General features: G+C 43.8%; 1 protein-coding gene across 9 annotated transcripts in view; it reads right to left on the bottom strand.

Moving 5' to 3' along the window:
- STX8 (syntaxin 8) overlaps positions 1-22,846 on the bottom strand; it is a 243,525-nt gene that overhangs the window by 206,541 nt on the left and 14,138 nt on the right. For 7 of the 9 annotated variants that reach the window (XR_006607668.1, XM_045083381.1, XM_004760175.3 and 4 more), the window contains exon 4: positions 13,945-14,055. The exons of the other annotated variants lie outside the window; for them this stretch is intronic. Coding sequence is in view for 6 of the 7 variants with exons in the window: in XM_045083381.1 (XP_044939316.1) it covers positions 13,945-14,055 (111 nt within the window). In the remaining variant the exon portion in view is untranslated. The remainder of the gene's footprint in view (positions 1-13,944; positions 14,056-22,846) is intronic. 9 annotated transcript variants of the gene reach the window in all.

Below are 22,846 nucleotides of genomic sequence, written 5' to 3' on the forward strand. Positions count from 1 at the left end.
TTTGATTGCCGGGGGTTCTGAAGAGTAGAAGAGGGAGACACAGGGGTGGTGTAGAAAACTGAAGACTCCTAAGTGAGATGAATTAGCCACTAGGCCAAATTTCTGGTGACCGAGAGCCATCTGCTGGTTGCTGGTTATAACTGAACTACAGAACACTCAGCAACGAGCATTATACTTATACTTATAAGCAGCTCCTTCCGTAAAGCACTCCTGAAAACGTGTTTGGAAACAGAATGAGCCAAAGTCAAACAATATGTTTATATATGGGGGGAGGGTGCTCAATTATAATGGCCCTACATCTCCCACTCCGTTCTTCACAACCAAGAACACTTGAACAACATATTTGTTGGGCACCCAACTGACATTAACAATTTACGTTTAAGCATTCGGCATGACCAGTGATCTCCATCTTTGCTTTGACTCTACGCACCCCCCACCTATTTGCTTTTGTCCTCACTCATCTTATAAAAATAAAATGCAGTAAAATATTCACTTAATTGTATGAACTAGCAGTGTTCTGCAACAAAGATGCAAGCGTGATAAATGAAATTTTTAGCAGGCAGAAGGATGATCAATGGTGGTAGAAATCTGTATTTGTATCGGCTGATGTACAAATATCCAAACCTGGCATTAAAAGACAGGCTGCGGGTCTCCGTGAATAATGTGTATGCATCCAAGACGCGCCAAAGCCACCAGTCACCTGCATGGTCATCATTTCCACCACAACCATCTTGTTTTCAATCACATCAGTTCATCTAGTTTCCATCTAAAAATTGAATTCTCAAGACAGGCACCCCAGCTTTTAACTGTGCTTTTCACTTTCCCTCTGGGAACAGGGCCTGGAAACCTCTATGTGCCCTGGGGTATCTCTACGGTCAGATGGACACCAGGATGCAGATGATACATGACGTGATCAGTCTAGAAAGAGGAGGGTTCAAGAAAGCACCCAAGTAAGAGGGAAAACACGCCAGTTCTACTGACTCCATGACGGCCATGTTGGCTATGTCAAGTCTCGTTTCTCCACCTTCTCTGCCTCCCCCAGCTCTCTCCCTGTTCTTATCTCCTAGACCATGCATGGCCCGTAGCCCACGATTCAGCACTTACCTATCAACTCTCATGTACCCTTCTCTAATTGGGGAAGGACAAAAAGGGCTCTCCAAAGGGCAGGCCATTTCTGGATCCCCCTCTGCTAGGAGCCGTGACAGCACGTGGTTAGCTCCATTCACAAAGCACTTTACGGAGTCATAAATATACCCCTTCGCCTACCTTTATCATCGGGACTTCACAACCTTTTGTGGAGTCATGATGACCTGCATTTTTACAAAAAATGATGGAGTCAAAACTGAAACCCAGGTTTTGTAATACCAGACCCTTTGTTCCCACCACTAAATTACACATGCAGAGTTTGCCATATGGGCCTTGAACGTATGGAGGGAACCACTGTGTGTTACGAACCAGGACTAGGAAGAAGGACAAAGTACTTGAAGCCAGTGAGAAATGAACCAGTGAGGGTTCCTATGAGGGAACCATGGAAGGAGACCAAAACTGGGGGGGGGGGGGGGCAAGAGAAAAAAACTACAGCAAAGGACAGGGAGACCTGAGTTCTAGTCTTTCGCTGATTTATTCACCTTGGGTACAATGGCTTCTCCACGCACTAGTGTCCCTACCTGCAAAGCAGCACTCCTCTCTCCTCTCTTACCCACAAAGAGTATTATGAAGCTTAAATAAAATCTAAAAGTGCTTGATAAACAGACAAGAGAGGGCAGGAGAAACAGAAAACCCGTTTGAATAAACCAGAAAATGCTTTTTTCAGTTTCTCACACATTTTCACTTGTAAAAATCCCAAGTTGACAAGTATTAAATAGGCCTTTTTTCCAAAAAAAAAACCCAAAAACCAAAAAACAAAACCCCATAAGTAACTTACGATACAGCGCACGTAGGTGTTTTTTGGGTTCTTCTCCCGGTTACTTCGTAGACGGGAATTTTCTTTTTCAATTCCCACGTGCTTTTTAGAATTTACAATTAATACACACAGGGGTAGGAAATCTTATTACCTTCCCATCAAAAGTCACAAATATATCAGGTTAAAGACTGCAATTCAAAACAAGATACTGTTTGTTGCCCATCAGATCAACAAACCCAGCCAGTTCTGTAACAGGGCGCCGGGGGGTACTGGGAGGCACTGAGACTTTAAGCAATAGATCTGGCAGTGCCTGCTGAACTTGGATACCCATCCCTTCATTCTAGTCACCCCATATTGGGGGCCATGTCCTACAGAAATAGAAGCCACGTCACCAGGGATCCCGACTGCTGCATTTACTTGTCATAGCAAAAAAACTAAACAACTCAGCACCCATCAAATTGGGGAGTGGTTGGATGAATGACTGCTTATTTATACGGTGGAATAATGCAGCTATTGAAAAGAATTTGTTCGATCTACTGATTTGGAGTTCGGTTCGAATTTAAATGGAAAATGTAAATTACAGAGTGAAATGTATAGGACAACTCTGTTTTCACAAAAAAAATAGGAAAGGAAAATGCATACCTATGTAAATATATTTGCAAATATTTGAATAAACAGATAAACGCAGGGAAGGAAACCATTCAAACGGTTAACACTACTTACTTTAGGATAATGGCACTGCAGGGAAAGAATGCGAGCGAATTAATTTTTGGCTACCTCTCAGTACGGTTTGACTTGTTATAATGAGCCTGTATCGTGTTGATAATTTGTTTCAAATCCAATTAAGGACGAGTCATTTGCACAGGGAAGGGGATCAAGGGGAGGGAAGATATTAGGGGAATAAAGACCCACAACATTAAGTGAAGACTGAGAGAAAGTGGTATTGAATGCATCCCTCTGCTTTTAATATCAAGAATAGGAAACAAACACTAAAATCAAGAAATGCCAGAATCACACATTTTTTCCCCCCGGGGAAAAGAGCAATGGAAAAGAAAGATCTAAGGGTGAGGAAGGAAGGCGGAGGGGGCAAGAACCGGCAGACAGGCTGGGCAGGGGTCTACAGTCACCAAGGGCAAGTCTTCAAATGACAAACAGGGCCGCTGTTAATGGAGGAAGGGAAAGAGAGGAAAAGGAAAATGAAGACAGAAGGGGGACACGGCTCCTTTTCTGAAAGTGGGCAGAACAGGCAAGCCGAGCACTCCCTCCCTCACTTTCAAGGGTAAAAAAAAAAAAAACCAAATTCTCAAAATCTGCACACTGGGAAGGGATGAGTGGTTTTCTTCTAGTTCTGCTGACTCACATCTCCATCTTCTGGTCTGTTTAGGACATAGCTCTTGGCGGGTGTGAGTGTGTGTGTGTACACACATGTATCCATATGAAAGTATATATGTTCATATCCTCACACATAAGCATATATGATTAAATATATATGTGTTTTTGTAAGTGTTCTTAAGTATACATGTACTACAACAGCTTACATTGTATGTACTACTTATTACACTATGTTATTACATTATACATGTAAGTATGTATACATATACATGTACACATACAGGTATATACACACTTGTCTGCATGTGTAATACATAAAAATGTACGTATGTATACATGCACTTATATATATATTTTTAAGTTCAAGTAGAACATGTAAACAGCAAAGTCATAAAAAGACGTGTACAGCTCAATGATAATTTGTGGAGGGAACACCCCCAATTAGTCACTATTCTGGCAAGAAACAGAGCGCCGCAGAACACCAGGATTTCTTGTGCCCCCTTCTTACTCACTGCTTCCCAAAAAGGAACCCACTTCTAGGATGCGTAATACCATAAGGAAGGTCTGCCTTTACAGGAGTGGAATCTTACAATATGTGCTCTGAAGTCAGACTCACTGTGCTCAGCATGATGGTAATGTAAGCTCTATCCATGGTGTGGTGTGCAGCCGCAGGTCATCTGTTCTCACCTTCTGTGTAGTGTCACTGTTTATATATGCCATTACATATTTACCCGCCAGAGCATAGGTGTTCATGGAGTTGTTTCCAGGTAGGAATATTAATAACGCTGCTATACACTCTTCTACGTGCTTTTGTATACCTCCGTTTTAAGAGATACAGTTTTTTTTTTTTTTTTTATAGGGTTTCCAAAGTGGTTGCAGAACTGAGAGAGAGTTTCACCAGCGGGGGGAGAATTCCAACCACTCCACATCCAGCAACACTTGACCCATCTGCCATTTTAATTTCCGCCAATCTGGTAGGTGCGATGGTCTTGTGTCAAGGTTTTGCTTCGCACTTTCCTGATGACTAGTTAAATCGCACATCTTCTCATATGCTCACCAGCAACTGGGTATCCTCTTTTGTGATGTCCAAATTCTAGTCTTCTGCCTCTTTTTCCTAAAGGGTTGTTGTCATTTTCTGAAATTATCGGTGTTCTTTATATATTCTGGATAGAACTCCGGTGTTGGATATATGCTCTGCAAATACAGATCCTCATTCTGTAGTTTGTCTTTCATGCTTTGTGGTATCTCGTGTTTTTTTTTTATCTCTTGATAAAAATAAATTTCTTATTTTACAGAGGTCCAACTTATTTTGTGTTTATTTCATGTTGAATGCTCTATGTGTCCTGTAAAAAATGCTTGCCCATTGCGAGGTTGTAATGACATTCTCCTATGTTTTCTCCTATAAGCTCTCATTTCACCTTCCTCATTTAGACCTGCAAGCCTTTTGGTACTGATTTTAATGAAGAGTGATGCAAAGGCAAAGATTCCTTTCCTTCCGTAGGCATGTCCAGTCGATCTAACATTATTTATTGAAGAGACACTCTTTTCTCCACTACACTGCAGTGCACCTCTATCATGAGTCAGGTGGCAAAACGTGTGTAGACTCTGTATTGTTCCACTGGCTTATTTGCCCTTATGGTAAATCCTGATAACTGATAATGTGAGCCCTCGTGCCTTTTGTTCTTCAAAATTGCCTTGGCTTTTCCTGGCTCTTTTAAATGCCATATAAGGTTTAGAATCATATCTTAAATGACAAAAGAAGAAAAAAACTGGCTGGGAACTCTAAATGGCTTTGTTCTGAACCTAAGGGTGAATCTTGAGAGAGCTGACATCTTTTTGATATTGAGACTTCCAATCCCTGAACATGGTCTATCTTCTCGTTTTTCCTTAATTTCTCTAACCAAAGTTACAGTTTTGGGTGTAGAAGTTTCATACACCTTTCATTTGACTTATTCTTACAAATTCGTGTTGTTCATGCTATAATAAAAGGCATCTTAACATTTTTAAAAATATTTCTTTGTCGTTCAGCTTTCAAAACCTTCTGAGCAGAGAAGTTACGAGGTCACTGCTGCTCACCTGTTATGTGGATGGACTATATCCATTACGGTTCAGGGGGTATCACAGGTTTGCTCTGTCAACTTGATCAATGGCGTGGGATTGCAATGACTAATATTTATTCATATCTCATGGTCTTTAGATTCATGTGCCTGATCAGTCATCCAAATGGATAATCCTTCTTTCCACTCAGTATCTGACTGGAAGTCAGGCTACTTGATAGAGTTCCTTTCCTATCCCACGGAGAGGGGTAAAAAAAATCTGGACTAAAATGCCTATAGAGATCCATTAGAGTGATTGTCAGTCTTGTGAGTACATCCATCACCAAAAAACTTCAAATAGCTATTCTGTCAAGTTCTGAAACACTTATGAGACATTTAAGAGTATTAGTTAAAACGTTCTACTTCATAATCTCCAAGATATCCTGTGGAGCTGAAAAGATAGTGCAGAGAGTCAAGGGGGCATATGACACTATAATTCATGTTAAAAGTAAAAGAGGTGAGAGGGAGATCAGTGGTGTGTGTGTGTGTGTGTGTGTGCGCGCACGCGCGTGCACACACACATGCTGCACCCCTGTATGTAGAATCTCTCTGGAGGGACAGATTAAGAAACTATTAGAAGTGGTTGTCTCTGGGGAAGAAATGAGGAACTTCACATCTGTTGAAGTGGGAGGGAGCTCCAATCTTCATTGATTATTCTTTTGTACAATTTGGGTGTTTACACCATGATGCACAACTTTTAGATTAGATTTATATTTTTAAAAATTCTTTCAGTTCCCACAAACCACTGGGATATCCCAAAGGGTCAACATTTTGGTCTAAGCCTTCAACCAAACTGCCTCTTCTACAAAAGGAGTCACAGAAACCACTGTCATGTGATGTACTCAGTTTTTCTCCCCAAGGAAACACAGTCATTACATACACTGTGTGGCTGCTTATCGAACCAGCAGTCAATGCAGAGAAAATAAAATGTACTAAGACAATATACAGTCCAGACTTTTCAGGTCAGTCTCTACCCAAATACTCCACCTTGTCAATGAAGTCTCAGTCCACGCATCGAATTAACCTACTGCATTTCTCCAGAATGTGGAGACCAGGTCAGAGGCTATGACCTCCCACCAAGAGTTAAACAACTGACAGAAAACGTACAAGATCATCTGTCTGCAGTAGAAATCAGCTCTATGAGACCACATAAATGTGTCACTAGAAGAACAATGGTGAAGTTCAAAAGCACATCTCTTGAACCTCGTCAGGCAGACAGGTGGTAGTGGTAATATCCTGGCTTCCTTAAAAAGTGAGCTGAAGGTTTAAAGTGATTATCTAAGTTCCACGTGAACCTAAATAAAATCACCCAGAAGGCCAGTGAGCTACCACTTCTCTGGGACTTCAGGACCAGGAGAAGGGACAGGAGATGAAGGTCCTTAGTATGTTCACACAACTCGAGAACCTTCCTCATCTGGTGTCAAAAGACACTTGGAGATGTAGTGAGTTACCACTGCTGGAAGAGCTGTGGGAGGAGGGCCGAGGTGGTCACTATGGCTTGCTTTCCTAGCTTTGCTAAGTCTCTTCTCACTTCTTATCAGAACCCTGATTCTGTTCAAGGCTCCACTGCTCAGGGAACAGAGTTTTAGCCCAGGGAAACATGTCTCCTGGGCAGACCCAAGCCAATCATGGCAACCCCATTCTTCCCCAGCTTTTGGCATAATCTAGCAGGTGATGCAAGCCTAGCCTAGCTCTATTTTAAGCCAGCTTACTGACTGGGAAGCTTCTAGGAACTGCTTCCTCTCTCTTAAAAACAAACAAATATAACTGGAAAATAGAAAATCAACAGAAAGTCTAGAAACAATCAGAGTAGTAAGAAAGTGTTTATGATATTGACAGTGTATGGTATGAATGGTTTCACATAAACGACAACCAGAAAGCATGACGGCGTGAAAAAGTGAATCTAAAACCAAAAACACAAAATACCTAAAAATACATTAAACCAGAAATGTGTACAGCACACCTGAAGACATTCTGAAAGCCCTGAAAGACAGCTTGGCCCAATGGAGACATGTTCCTAGAGAGGGAGAGCCAGCAGTATAACGGGTTACAAGATTGAATGGAATGCCAATTTTTAAAAAATGATTTTTCCCTTTTTAAAACATTTTAAAAATCCTTTTTTTTTAAAAAAAAAACCTTCTTAAAGGTTTTAAAAAGGTTTAACCCCTTTTTAAAAGCTGGGTTAGCTTATTCTAGAATTCATGTTTAAAAAAAAAAATCAAAACTCTTAAAAAAGAAGTGTAATGACAAGAGGCGAACTCAATCATGTATTAAAACGTACAATAAAGCCTGGAAAGTAAAGGTGCTGGCATGTGAGTAGTCAGAGAGACCCCCAGAACACACCACAAAGTCCAGAAACAGATGCAAATATATATGTACACAGACATATGATATTACAAAGCTCATCATCTCAAAATTTGTGAAAATAGATCATTCAGTAAAAAATGAGGTTAGTCCAAAAAAATTGGGTAGCCAAGTAAGAAAGAAAGTGGGATTCATACTCTTCACCAAATTAAATTCCAAGCGGATCAAGTATTTAACGGATATGAAATAAAATCCCGAGAGTACTAAACAGAAATACAGGAGAATTTCCTGATAACCTTGGTTCATTACAATTACATATAATAACTACATAAAACTCGACTAAGAAAGAACCATCTTCATATGTTAGATTGTGATAGGAACCCAAAGTTTAATGACCCCATCTCTGGGGCAGACTGTATGGAAAGAGGCACTCACATGAATGGCTAGTGTAGGTCCACACTGGTTCTATGCGAGTTACAACTGCAAATGCCCTCTGATCCAGCCACCCTATTTGTAAGAACCCATCTAGAGACAGATCTTCCCACAAGTGAACTCCCTTTCATTCACCAACATTATTCTATAGTAGAAAAAAGTGTATGTATTAAGTACGTAGGCACACGTATAAACTATATGTGTAACGATCGGAAACAATACACACATCTGTTAGCAGGAAGCTAGTTGAAGATATTACGGTACATGCATATAATGAAATATTGTAAGAAATAATAAGAAATTAATTAGAAATTAATTAAGTTAATAAGAAATATTGTAGCTATAAAATTAATAACAAACCTCCTGGTTTGGGAAGCTCTTGGGTGTATTTGATTAGGTGGTAGAACCGTACAAATCATTTGTGTGAAAGATGGAGGGAAATAAGGAAACATACTCACATTTGCCGGTGTATGCTTAAGAGAACTTTGTAAGGATATACCAACGATTTTTAACAGTGATATTTACATCTGGAAGTGGGGAACAGAGTGGAAGGGAGACTTGTCCCCAAGTCCTGTTAAATGCTTTTCAAACTTCTCAGCCGTGTGAATATATTACTTACACAGGTATGCATTCTTTTGCTACTTCTACTTCTAGAAAAGTAGCCTGCTCATGTGTTAATCACTTGATGCAACATAAAATATGAACCAATGACTCTTTAGGAAAGATACAAATCATCCTTCTTATAACTCGGGCTTTCATTTGAAATAAAACTGCCAGTGACTTAAAATGGGGAAGGGCTGCTCTTCATGTAAAATTTCATGTAGATTTTTCTTTCACCCACCTTGGCTTCCAATACGGTGACACTGACATGAAACATGAGCTGGAGGGATCATACTTTACCAGCTCAAAGAGAGAAATCTGAAATCAAGTGTATAGTTCACACTCTCAGAGGACATGAGCATTCCATTACCATCATTATTCTTTTGAGTTTAGCCATCCGCCTGCTTATTAATACACTATTCCTGACACACAGCAACCATCTCGACATCTAAATAACTTCCTATTTCCTATAATCCTCAATATAGTTGGCAGTGTGAGGATTAAAGCTTAGCCAATTAGCCACCCACCACAGCTGAGTTAATCACATAATGTCTGAGATGCTCACGGAGCAGTGGAGTATGCAAGGATTTTTTTTTCTCTCTACAGACAAAGATTTAACTAATTGTGAGACCCAGCCATGCTCTCAGATATAAAGGGCAGCAGGATTTAAAAATCAGAAGCTGTGTCACCGCTTAATATCTTCTGAGAGACATTGTTACCCAGCGACTTCTTTAACAAGTTTCCAAATGCCCTAAATTAGTCAACCATTGCTTATTTAGACTCTGGTCCTACCGCAAGGTTTACTGCTTTTGAATAATGACCAGTTAATCCGTAAGGTACAACTAAGATCCCATCACATGACAGCTCCGCATTCAAGGGCGTGATTGCCACATTAATGTCGGGTTCAAGGAAATGCTAATCCAAACTGGGGTCTGACAATCCTCTTGCCTCCTTAATCAGGCCACATACGAGGAGGAAAGGAAGAGAGAAGGAAGGGGAGGGGGAGGGGAACCCCCCAGGGAGAGAGGAGGCTAAGGGTTCCAGAGTGGCAGGGGCAGGCAAGGGGGGGTCACACAAAGGAAACCGGAAGCAGGGGGGGGTCCACGTGATCTTGTGTTGGGGCTGCCGGTTATCACGGGGCTCTAAGATACTGATGAGCTGATCTGCCCCAGGCCTGCCACAGGGAGCATGCTGCATGGTGGCCTTGTGGTGTTAATGACAAATTGTGCCACGGAGAGAGCGTCTCTCACATGCTTAAGTTCTGATAAGGCTTTCCGGCCCATGTTATTTCTGTAGGTCAGGACCTAAGGCGAAGGCATGTGCCACCACCCAGCCCCCACTGCCCCCACCATGGAGGACAAAGTGACCCGCAGTGACAGAAAGGATGACAGAAGCAAACAAAAGTGCCGGAGGAATCTAGGGGTCAGAGAAGTAGACAAAGACACTGGAGGAGCCCAGAACCAGGAATTACCCGTGGGGAGGGCTAAGGAAGCCCTTGTAGGTTAGAGAAACCGAGTGGCAGAGAAAGGAATGGGGTTCCTCCAAAGACAGAGTTGAATGGCTCCAGTATCAGGAATGACCGAGCATTACAGCAGTCAGGAGGCAAAAGGACAAGTCTGTGAACCCGAACTGCTCCTGTCTCCATCTGAACTCAGATTCTCAGAAGGCTAGAGAAAGATCAGGGTTTGAGAAGTTGGAGAGGGTAGGGGAGGACTCAAGTGTGGGGGTTAGGGGTACAAAGGGCAAAAATAACACTCTGACGTAGGCAGGTGAGTGAAATCACAGACCGAAAACTCTGACTTACAACCTCAGACGATGACTTCTAGCCCAGACGTGATATCCTTTCATTCACACGCTCACCAAGATCCTTATTTCCTGCATCTTGCACGTCTGCAGGGGTGCTGTGTTCCCTGCCGAGTTGGGTCAGGGCCGCCTGGGTGTCCCTTTCAAGGCCCGCAGGCAGATTTCCCTACAAATCTTTGAGGCCGCTTTAATCTAGCAGGCACCCTCTCATTGATCAGATCCTCTGGGAACGTCTACTGGACTCGCACTTTGGGGACCGAGTTCTGGGCTGTACTGTGTCTCCACAAACATTCCGATGTTGCAGTGCAAGCCCCTAGTACATAGCTCAGGACACAACGACATTTGGAGATGGGTTCTTTCGAGGGGTAACTTAAAAATGAGGGCATCGGGGTGGGCCATAATCCAGCACAACTGGTGGCCTTAGAGGGAATCTGGACACGGGCACACAGAGAGGAACAACCACGTGAAGTCGGCCATCTACGAGCCCAGGAGAGAGGCCTAGAATAGACTCTCTGTCATGACCCTCAGAAGGAACCACATACTCCTTGATCTGGACTTCTAGCCTCTAGGACTGTGAGCACATACGTTTCTGGTAGTGACCTTCCAGGCCACCTAGCATTACCTTTCCTCAGTTTCCCTAAAATTCTCCCACCCATCAGTTTACTTTGGGGCCCAAGGAGGCTTCAGGTGACAGAGCTCCAGAAGGTTAAGTCAGTGCCAGTCGTGGATCTTGAAGCCAGAATCCACGCACAACCATTTGCTAACAAAACAACGAGTAGCAAGCCGGGCACCGGGGAAAGATGCCATGACGAGATTTGGACCGACAGAATGGGCAGGCACGCTGGAACAAATCTGGTCAGCCAGGGAGGCTGGGGATGGGACAGAAGCCCTCCAGGGTTGGATGGGGGGTGGGGGGAACAGGGAGCAGCCCAAGATCTCTCCTGGCCCCACGGTGACATGATGCGCCAGAAAGAACATCGTCCGTTTGCAAAGGTTTTGGAGTCCACAAAGCCCTTCATGTACCGATCACCTCATCTGGTCCCCATGACAATGAAAGAGAGGCAGCGCCCATATCTGCACCTCAAGGTCAATGATTTTGAAGCCCAGATGCCTGGGAGACCAGCAAGCCACTGAGCTAATCCCCACACCGGGTCCCGCCCTTCTCCAGGGCGAAGAGTTTGCATCTGGAGATGCCCACATCTGGGTGAAACCTGAACTCTGAGACTGAACCGTTTTAGAACCTTGTGCCAGCGACCCAACCCCTCCAGACCTCAGTTTCTCTAGTCTAAAATGGACGCGTGTGCTAAAGATCTCCCGAGCGAGTGCAGGTGCGGACTCGGATGCGAAGTGCCACCGCTAGGAACAAAGGATAAGGGGCTGTATTTCTTAAATGGGAAGGTGCCTTCAAATCACTGAGGATCTTCTTAAAAATGCAGCTTCGGGGGTCCTTGGCTGGCTCAGTGGGTAGAGCATATGATTCTTAACTTCAGGTCCTGAGTTCAAGCCCCAAGCTGGGAATGGAGCCTACTTCAAATAAAATTATTTTTAGAAAATGCAGCTCCAGGACACCTGGATGGCTCAGTCGTTAAGTGTCTGCCTTCGGCTCAGGTCATGACCCCAGGGTCTGGGATGGAGCCCCGCACTGGCTCCCTGCTCAGCACGGAGTCTATTTCTCCCTTTGCCTGCTGCTCTGCTCTGTCAAATGAAAAAAATCTTTAAAAGAAAAAGAAAAAAAAAAAACCAAAACCCAAAATGCAGATCCAAAAGGTCAGGGGCGGGGCCTGAGCTGTGCGTTTGTAACACGCTCCCAGCTGGTGCTGACACCTGCGCGCAGGTACCACTTTACATGAACAAGGACGTGGAAACGATCACAGGAGAGAAGACAGGTGGTAAGCAAGTGGGGACTAGAAAACCCACAAAACCCATGAAGACCTAGCACAGGAGGCGGTCCCCCTGGCATCTTTATGGGACGCGATGAGTAGGGCCTGGCACATAGCAAACGCTTGTCGAAGGGTAACCATCACCGTCCATCATGGTCACTACCTCCAGGTCCACAAAGCAAGGGTGTGGAGATGCCCCTCATAGCCTCGGCACTTGACCTCTCCTCCTGAGTACACCTCAGTTCTCTTTCTGGACTGCAAAGACCACTCCCTTCAGGGTGAAGGCCCTTCTTGACAGATGGCATGGACTCTGCCCGTGGATCCCCTCTGCACTTGACCCTTCCTCCTGAGTACACCTCAGTTCTCTTTCTGGACTGCAAAGACCACTCCCTTCAGGGTGAAGGCCCTTCTTGACAGATGGCATTGACTTTGCCCGTGGATCCCCTGGCTCGTGTGTTCATTTCACCCACTGCTCGCCGCCAGAGAAACACCCCGCTCACCCGAGGCTTCTCACAAACCCTGCCCAGGACACGATCCCTCCCTCCCGGACTCCTGGGCTTCATCTCTCCACTGCAATGACTTAAGATTTCACTGAACTTCCCGTATCTTTCGTAAGTTCTTTCTAAAAACCCTGGATCACCAGAGGTCTGAGGCTGACAGGAAACTGTTTCCCTCCTCAGCTTGCCACAGGGCCATGGTCTGCAAACCTGGCTGCCTGTGGGCCTCACCTTGGACTCTCCTTCCCCCACCCACACCCCCACTTTAATTGTCTGAGGCGGGACCTAGTAACATGTGGCCGAAGGTTAAAAAAAAAACAAAACAAAACAAAACAAAACCCACTGCCCTCAGGAAGCCGTATTATTTCTGATCAGGAACTCCACAGAAGCAAGCTCCTCTCCAGAATGAAAGCCTCATCCCTAGAGGGGAAGAGGTAGAGAAGTTTGTTTCTACTCAAAGTTCATTTCCTGCTGTGATGCTTTCCACCAAGGAGCTTGGAAGTGGGGTGCGGGGGGCAGTTCTAAAGACGTAACCATAAGGGATCATGAACCCCAACCCTGGAAAGCTGGATGGCCTTTCTGGGTCTTCCAACAGAGCTGGGCACAGGACGGCCATCAACTGTGTTGGCAAGTAAATCACTTCCAGGCACAGAACAGGCAGGAATAAACCTGCTCCACTCCCATACCTTCATGAGCCACAGACGACAAGTCTCCCTAGGACACAGCTTTCCAAGGTGCCAGTGGGGGGGGGGGGGAGGAAACAAAAGAAACACCTCTCTTCCCCCACAGATGAGTTCATGCCTTCAGGAGTTTAAAAGATAGCTCCCATAGGACAAAGCAAGCAAAAAATGCAAAGGACATTTGCTGACATCCGTACTCTCCCCAGTCTTCCCTCGGAATGGAATTTGGCTGAACACCCCGATGTACTACATCTAGAACATTAAAGAACACTAAACTGAAAGAAAGTGGGAGTCAAACACTCTAACAGAGCGGAGTGTATTTTACTCATTGAATTAAGCCGTTCAGCACGCCAATCTCTAATCTCTGCAAATACATCTTCACCCACCACGTAGTTCCTGTAAATGAAGGCGTCCTACCTGATGAGATCTGGTTCTGCACCCTCGTTCTTAAAGGATGCCACAAGTAGTCTCTCTCGAGTTACAAGTTCATCCAGCAGGTTCTGTCTTCGGTCTCCTTCAAGCTGTGTTCTGCAGGCGTCTCGTTAAGGTCCAATGGTGGGTGGATTACCTCAGTTTCCCTGTTCTGGTATTAAGGGAGCTCTCCCGGTCGGCTGTGACCATTACAGACCCTAAGCAATTGTGGCCAGAAGAGACCTGAACTGTTCTTCTCATCCTGCTCTGACCTTCAACATCGCAGATCTTCCAAGTAAAGGGCCTTGACAGAACCGAAGCAGGGTTCTGAAACAGAACCTTTCCCCCACCCCCACCCCCACCCCCGGAAATACAGCAGGTAGAAATTATCTTCCTCCCAGAGACTTACACTGAAATGATTATTCCTGTCGGCAGAGCCATCGCACTCAGGAATTCCTCGGGTTTTGGGTTATAGGAGGCAATGTTCAAAGGTGATTTCCTAGACCCTAGTACCCTAAGGTACTCTGTAAGGAAGGAAAGAGGTTCTCTATAGCGCCTTTCTTCTGTGTTAATGCCTATGAACACACCTCAAATAGCTTTTGTAACGTGCTACTCTATGCGACAGATTCGCTCTAAAAGGAGTTCCCGTCAGTTCATTATTTAAACACAAGGCATGGTACTTACCTCTAAAGACAATTACAAAGAAAGAATCGGATCTCAGTGTGTTATTCTAGCAAGCGCATTAAACCAGGAGTCCAAAGCTTACAGTCTCGCTTTGACCACTCTGTCTGATCTTGAGTTCCGTGTTTGGATCTCCATGTCTTTACATGCAATGCCAGAAAACAGATAACCTCTAACACCTTTTCCAGCACAACTCATGAGTTATGGCTAAAAAAATAAACTGAGGCTAAATCCATAGTTTTCTGCACTACCTTTCTTGAAGGAGGCTAAGCGAGTCCTTTTAGGCTGAGTGAGAGTGTGTCTGTGTGTGTGTGTTTAAAAACAAAATAAAATGTTCAGGGAGAACATATCCGCCGTAAGAACAACAACGGGAGAAAGCTAACCGATCCTTCTGAAAGGGTGTATCCAACACCAGACATAAAAAGTAAGTACAGAAATAAGCCATCTCGGCAATGATTTTTTCTGGCTTTGAGTTTGTTATTAGATGGCTTTTGTTTTACTGGCCCTGAAGCCCGGTAATCCAGCGTCACCCCGGCCACAATTACCTAGTGCTGGTAACAGTAAGAGTGAGTGAGCCTGCTGCTTTACATTCAGAGACGTTTTTCTATTTAAGAGGAAGATGGCAAACGCTGCATGGAGGCCCAAAATATTTCCAAGAAATTGGCCAAATCAAGCAGTAGCATCGCCCTTTCCCGCAGGAGGCGTGGGACCACGGCCCAGGGAAACTGCAATTTCTGCTGCTAATTTTGAACAGAAAGAGCTGGCTTGCTGGTAAAAGCATAATAATCTTTAAAAATCCAGAAAAAAGGTCCCCGGTAACAGAGAGTAGTTAGTCAAACCAGGAATCCCTAAACCAATGCAGCTACGCAGTATCAGTGGTTTCAGATGATTAAAATAAGTCAATAAATAAATGAATGAATTCTCTGAATATTCCAGAATGCCACACTACCCCCACGGAAAATTGCTACCATTGCTCTTCCATTTCATTCTTGCCCATATGTCACTATGCCCCCAACTACGCCATCTGGGAAACTGTAAGGTAGCAACTGCAACTAAGAAACAGCAGGCTGGGGATGCCTGGGTGGCTCAGTTGGTTAAGCAGCTGCCTTCGGCTCAGGTCATGATCCCAGAGTCCTGGGATCAAGTCCCACATCGGGCTCCTTGCTCCGCAGGGAGCCTGCTTCTCCCTCTGCCACTCTGCCTGCCTGTGCTCTCTCTCCCTCTCTCTCTCTGAGAAATAATTAAATAAAATCTTAAAAAAAAAAAAAAAAAGAAACAGTGGGCTGGGCATCGGACTTGGCTCAGGTCATGATCTCAGGGTCATGAGACTGAGCCCCGCTTTGGGCTCCACGCTGAGTGGGGAGCCTGCTTGAGATTCTCTTTCCCTCTCCCACAGCCCCTCCCCCTGTTCATGCTCTCTTTCTCTAAAGTAAATTTAAAAATCATAAAAAAAATAAAAGGCCAAACATCTGCCTTTTGATCAATGCCAACATCAGGAAAAAGTGTTGATGTTTCCTTTAGGGACAGACTGTCGACAGAGCAGAAGGCAAGAGAAGTTCTTCAGTGGGGAGGGAAAAGGAGGGGACAAGCTTTCAGAAGCTATGGCATGAATTATATGGGACAAAATGGGAATTTTAATTTGCAGAAACTATTAATTACATCACAGTACTAATTCACTTTGTCCTGTGCCCTATGCTCGGCCTGCTCTGGCAACAAAAGCTGAACCCCCATCCATTCTTAAAATCAAAGTCAGAGTACACTGGCTCAGGATTTAAAGATTTTTTTAAAAAATTATAAAAGTATCATTAGAGAAAACAGAAGGGGAACTTTTTGATAATCTTGGAGTAGGAGAAATCTTACTCGTCGAGACTGAAAACGTAGAGGCCATGAAGGAAAAGACAAATCTGACTACATAAAAATTGTAAATATCTGCAAATGATAAATTTGTAAATATCTGCAAAATAAATTTATCAGTGACAAATGAAAAGAAAGGCAAAGGTGAAACGGAGCACAGAAGAAACCGTAATAATAACAAAAGTATTCAGTTTTACGTTAGTCCAAGAAATGCAAATGGAAACACAGTATCATTTTCACCCATCAGTTAGGAAGTGTGACCAGGAAGTTCTGGAAAGGGCAGAGGGAGCACCCACTGATACTCCTGGTGAGAATGTAAACCAGCTCAGCCAATGGCCAGACTGCCTTCTCAATGTCATAGCATTCAGAAGATACATTCCTTCAACAGGACCTTCTGCAGATACAGTCACACGTCTACACCAAGACTTCAGAGCAGAGATGTTCACGGCAGCATTGTTTATAACAGCCAAAGAGCAGAAATGTCCTGCCGTCCACTAATAAGGAATTAGCACAACCCCACAGTGGAAGGTTTTGTAGCCTAGAAGAAAAGAGTAGCAACGCTCTTTATGGACTGAAAGATAGTAATTAACGTTGCCAAGGGCTTACTAAGTACTTACATGTATTAGCTGATATGGAAACATCTCTAAAACACAGTGTTAACACAAAACAAAAGAAAAAGCAGCAGCAAAAAGTTAGAGTGGATGGTGTCTTCCCCTGCATTTAAAAAATACTCAGCAGGACACACATGTTTGTCTATTTACTCGGGAAATTTCTGGAAGGATACATAACAACTGCTTCCAAAGAGGAAGAACTGGGGATTCAGGGTGTCAGGGAGTATCCTGTTCATGAAGTATCGTGTTGTATTGTGTGCCAATCATAATGCTAGTTAATAAAATTAGAAGGTGCTTTTATAATAAAAACAGGAAAGAAAGGTTTTAAAATATAGCAGACACCTGTTATAGTATCAAGCTTGTTAAGCATGAACTTTAAGTCACATCAATTTCAAGAGCCGTAAAGCGTGGTGATCGTGTTTTGTAAGTTAGCAGCTAAAGAACAGAATCACAGATGGTTATGGCTACAAGAGACCTTAGCATTCCGCTAAGCTGGCTGGGGTTCTTCTGGTTCTCCCGACTACTAGCTTGTCCCAGTGTGGTTAGTGACAATGCTGGGCAAGAGCCCAATTCATTCTGCTTTAGGTCAGGGTTTGTCTACCACATTGGGCTGACCTTGACCACCAAACCTTCTGTGGGCTTCTCCACCCTGGGGCTCCCAGGACTGCCCACTTAACTTTGCCACTGCTCAGCATCCTGCTAAAGTCAGTAACAAGACGAGTAATACTAATTCAGAACCTCCCCAGAGACTCCCTGCTAACCTGGGAAGCCCGGACGTTTAAGCAATTAGGAATGCCCTCCTCCTTTTTTAATTTGTATTTTAATCTACTGAGAGGACACAGCATAAGGAGATGGAGGGAAGAGGGCAAAAGGAGAAATCATAAATTAATAGCCCCTCTGCATGGAGCACTTATTACGTGGGGGTGTGGTTAACAAGAGGTCCAAGCAGAAAATAGGGCACACAGTCAGCGGCCAGTGCTGGGACCGCCTCCTCCACCAACTGGAAGAATAACCAAGGAGAAAGGTCGGAAGACAGACAAAACCATAGTACTCCGTCATCGGCTAGGCTGGTCTTACACAAGTGATGGGGATGTAGGTAAGGTTGTACGAGATGGGATGCAGACTTCATACTACTAGTACTTGCTACCAAGGCACATTAGCAAAGTTTCCCTGCTGTACTCCATCAGCACTTGGATCCTAAGAGGAAGGGGAACCAAAATGCTGCTGGTCCTTCAGGATGCCCCACCCCACTCCAGCTTCTAGATTTTCTATTTAGTAGAAAGGCTTAAGGATTTTGACAAGTCTGGGACACCTGGGTGGCTCAGATGGTTAAGCATCACCTTCGGCTCAGGTCCTGATCTCCAGGTCCTGGGATCGAGTCCCAGGTGGGGCCCCCAGCTCAGCAGGGAGCCTGCTTTTCCCTCTCCCTCTGCCTCACCCCTGCTTGTGCTCCCTCTCTCTCTCAAATGAATAAACAAAATCTTTAAAAAAAAAAAAAAAGAATTTTGGCAAGTCGTGCTTGTGAATTCATCACTCTGGAGAAGGAAGAAGTTTTCAGACACACTTATTTTTTGGTGCCTTAACAGAAGAGTTGCAAGAGGACAGTTTATAAAAGGTCCTAGAGGCCAGACTTCTCCAGCTCACGTGCATTGCATCCTTTTTTTAAGTTAACAAACTGCACTGAATATTTTTCATGTACCAGACTAGGTCCTTACCTCCCTCAAAGCACTGACCACATCTTGCAAGCACTATTTCAATACTGTCATTTTTTGTGCTTTGATATAACTTCTTTACATGATGATGAACCCTGTAAGGACTACCTGTCAGTTCCCACAGTAGCAGGGATCAAAACAGTAAATAGCAGGTAATCCTCAAGGGGGGCTGACTACACACCAAGCACCCGCCCTGCACATCACTGAATCCTGCCGACAATCCTATAAGCCAGGGGTACTTTTACTACTCCTATATCCAGATGAAAAAACCACACACACACAAAACCCAAGGTACAAAGAGGTTAAGTAACTTGTCTGAGGTCACACGGTTAGTAAATGTTGAAAGCTACCTTGTATGCAACACCCCCCCCCCAGTAGGAGGGGCTGGTCCCATGAGGTGCTCTAAATTGATTCCCTGCAGCTTTTTTTTTTTCTTTTCTTTTTTTTGAAGATTTATTTATTTGACAGACAGAGATCACAAGTAGACAGAGAGACAGGCAGAGAGAAGGAAGAAACAGGCTCCCTGCTGAGCAGAGAGCCCAATGCAGGGCCTCGATCCTAGGACCCTGAGATCATGACCTGAACCAAGGGGCAGAGGCTTTAACCCACTGAGCCACCAGGCGCCCCCGGCAGCTTTTTGAACAACCTGGCAATGTATGCGTATTTAGTCCTCCTCTAGACAGACACGAAAGTCTAGAAAGGTGAAGTTGCTCTTTGGCCTTGAGGAAGTACCAGAGCTCATTCAATCTCAGCTCTGTCTGGTTCCAAAGCCGGGCCGTTGCCGCTAGACTGCAGCAGAAATACTTCCAGACAAATTGGGGGGGCGGGTGACGGCAGACTTCATAAAAGTTACGTACATGCATTTTGCCAGGTATCTGAAACAACCACAACAGACAAAACTGCCATCCACCTTTACTACCCAGGGAACAAAGCAAGGAGACCTTAATGTGGAAAACTGCAAAGGTCACGAGACTACAAATCAGAAAATCCCTACTGACCTCAACACCGTCCTGTCCTCACTTTCCTCGCCATTCCAGGCACCAGTGAAAAACATCAAGTACAAATACAGTGTTTGGGAACCACCTGACGTCCCCTGGAGCCCCAGGGGCTCTCCCCAGCAGCTTCCTGGCTAGCCCCCAGCACCTGCCTTCATGCAGTTACAGTGATGGCTACACCTATCCACCCACCTGTCTGTCTCTCTCCCCCCCAAAAAGACAAAGGGGAGAAAAGTTATTTATAGTTTTTAAAAAATCATTTCTATAGGACTTTTCCCAAGACCCAAAATACCTTTTTATACTGAGCCCCTCTGTAAAGAGACTTTTTTTTTTTTTTTAATTCTCCTTCAACTTATAAAGGTGCTGCCTTTGAGAACCCAACAAAAAGACAAGCTGCACATTAGGCCAATTCTAAGAATAATTTCACTTCTACCTGACATTTCACAGGCGGCCCTCCTGTGGCCCAGGACTTTTCTCAACCAGCGGGGTAATGAACAATTCCTGTCTCCAAGAAACACGGTGAATAGAAATTAATGGTATTCAGTAATTTTAAATTCTCTGGCTGCAGGACTTTGGTTTATGAATTGCAAACTAACCAATTCAAAAGCACGCGACTTTGAATTTCACTCCACATTTATTCTTGCCAGGAGAAAATACTTTTTCCAAAAAAAGCAAGTAACATCTTATGCCTTCACTCCGTGAGTTTAATTGTTTGGAAGGCATTTTCTGAGGACTTATCTTTCTGGCAAACCGTAGTGTTCTTTGGAAAACTGCACAAATGCATAAATTTACTAGGTGAAGTGCCATAAACCCTCAACTACCCGACACAGTAAGGACATGTGGTATTCAAATATTCCCATTAAAAAAGTCACCCAACATTAATTAGGCCTCCAAAAAAAAAAAAAAGGATTAAACAGTCACTCTGTTGGCGATTTACAGACAAAAATTTTTCTAAGAATTACAACATCATAAAGTATACCTAATAAACCACAGTGAACAGTGTTTAAGCTTTCTGATGACTAAGAAGGGTCTCAAGGATTTGCATTACAAACAGGATTTGTCTTGGCATCAGAGCAACATGCCCATTATTAGGGAATTCTAGTGGAAGACGTTCCAGGTGACAGATGACTGTATTATTTCTACTAAAGTAGAATTCGGTTTTTAAACAACTGGCTTTGGGGCCAGACAGCCCTGACTCTGCGTCCGCACTCTTCCATTTCCCAGCTGTGGGGTCTGGGGCAAGTTCCTTCAGTCCTCAGATTCCTCTCCCCGTGTAAAACTTTCCTCTGCTGCGATGTGGGATTTGTTTTCCAGCTCTACCCGTGAGCTGGTATGCAAAGGTTGACCTGGGCTCTGTACCTTTTTGGTAAAGAAAATAACGAACCACCCACAGAAGTAGCTATCCCATATGGCTTAAATCTGGAAATAGCTGGGAAGATGAAGGGCAAAGGAAGGGAAGATGTGGGGAACAGAAAGAGAATTAAAAAGAGGCCTTCATAATGCAGAAACTACCTCCTTTCCATCAAAAGAAATGGTCTCCCTGAAAACGCAGAAGACCTGAGCGCCCCCTTGGGGTAGGAGACAGGAATTCCATCTTTAGTACGAGTTGCATTTCCAGCAAGAGATCCAACTATTTGAAAAAAATCCTTAATATTTCAAAGAATGCTGTTACAGTCCAGCTGAGTTTCTGCTTTATCCTACAACATTCTAAATTATCCACAGTCATGTCCTTAAATATTTTCATAATGTGTTTAATAACTCTGTTCTATATTTTAAAACATTTTTATATATTTTTCATGCTTCGTTCAGCAAATTCTGAGATGACCACAAAACCAAAGTCTATGAGATTTCAAAAGATGGTCAGGTTGAAAGCACTCGGAACAAAGTCAAGGCAATTATTACAGCCACATGCTCCTCCTTAACTAATAATGAGCAGAAGTTACTAATATAAAATGGTTAGAGTGCTTCATTTGTTTCTTTTTTGTCCTGTAGTTTAGCACATAAATATCATAAGGGGCATAATAATCAGTAACCTTGATGGATAGCAAATACACAGTTGCTAATATTAAATCATGAAAGGACTATTTAACATAGGTGCTTTAGGTTAACAAGAAAATGAGCGCACGTAGCTGGACATCACTTGTGGACACTAGCCAGGCCGACTGCAAACCATCTGAAGTCGACATATTGGGACTTGTTGATTTTGATAAAATAAAAACCGCTTGATAATAGATGTGTAGGGGGTGCCTGGGTGGCTCGGTCAGTTAAGAATCTGCCTTCAGCTCAGATCATGATCTTAGAGTTCTGGGATCCCGCCACCTTGGTGGGCTCCCTGCTCAGTGGGGAGTCTGCTTCTCCCTCGCCCTCTGCAGCTCTCCCCGCACACATGCACATGCTTGCTCTCACTCTCCCAAATAAATAAAATCTTAAAATATGTGTGTGTGTGTATACATATATATGTGATAGATATACAGGAATAAATAATACCAGATAGAGGTTAAAGTCACAAACTAAATGTATTAGAATATTCCAGATGTCTTAAAAATAAGCCCCCCACTGTTTACTGAAATTAAACTTTTACCTGAAACCTTAGTGTGTTAGTAACTGAGTATCTACAAACTCACGCAATTAATCTAAACAAACCTCCCTCCAGCATATGCTCCCTGGTAGCATAAAGGGGTGACGCTTGGGGAAAATAATGGTTCAAACATTTTCTATTATTTTGCCAAAAAGCTAGATTCCTACACTCTCCCACTGAAAAGCAGTAATAACCATTTCTTTAGATACTCAAATCTGGCTTTTTGGCATGAACTGGTAATTTGAGGAAACGATGAGAGGTTAAGAGAGGAGCACTGTGCGGCCAGTTTTCAAACCGAGATAAACTCAGGTGCAAAGGACTAGTTTAGGTAACGGGTCACAGGTGTTTTCCTCAACTGATCGGATTATGAACTTCTTAAAAAAAAAAAAAAGTTTCAACACTTGACAGTGTTGGTGGGAGGTTGAAATGGGGCACAACTTGCTTCAGGCCAGGACTCTCTGCCCGCCCCTCCCCGGC

The sequence above is a fragment of the Mustela putorius genome, unplaced genomic scaffold (genome assembly GCF_011764305.1).
Source record: "Mustela putorius furo isolate JIRA1106 unplaced genomic scaffold, ASM1176430v1.1 tig00000695_pilon_pilon_pilon, whole genome shotgun sequence".
Lineage (NCBI taxonomy): Eukaryota > Metazoa > Chordata > Mammalia > Carnivora > Mustelidae > Mustela > Mustela putorius.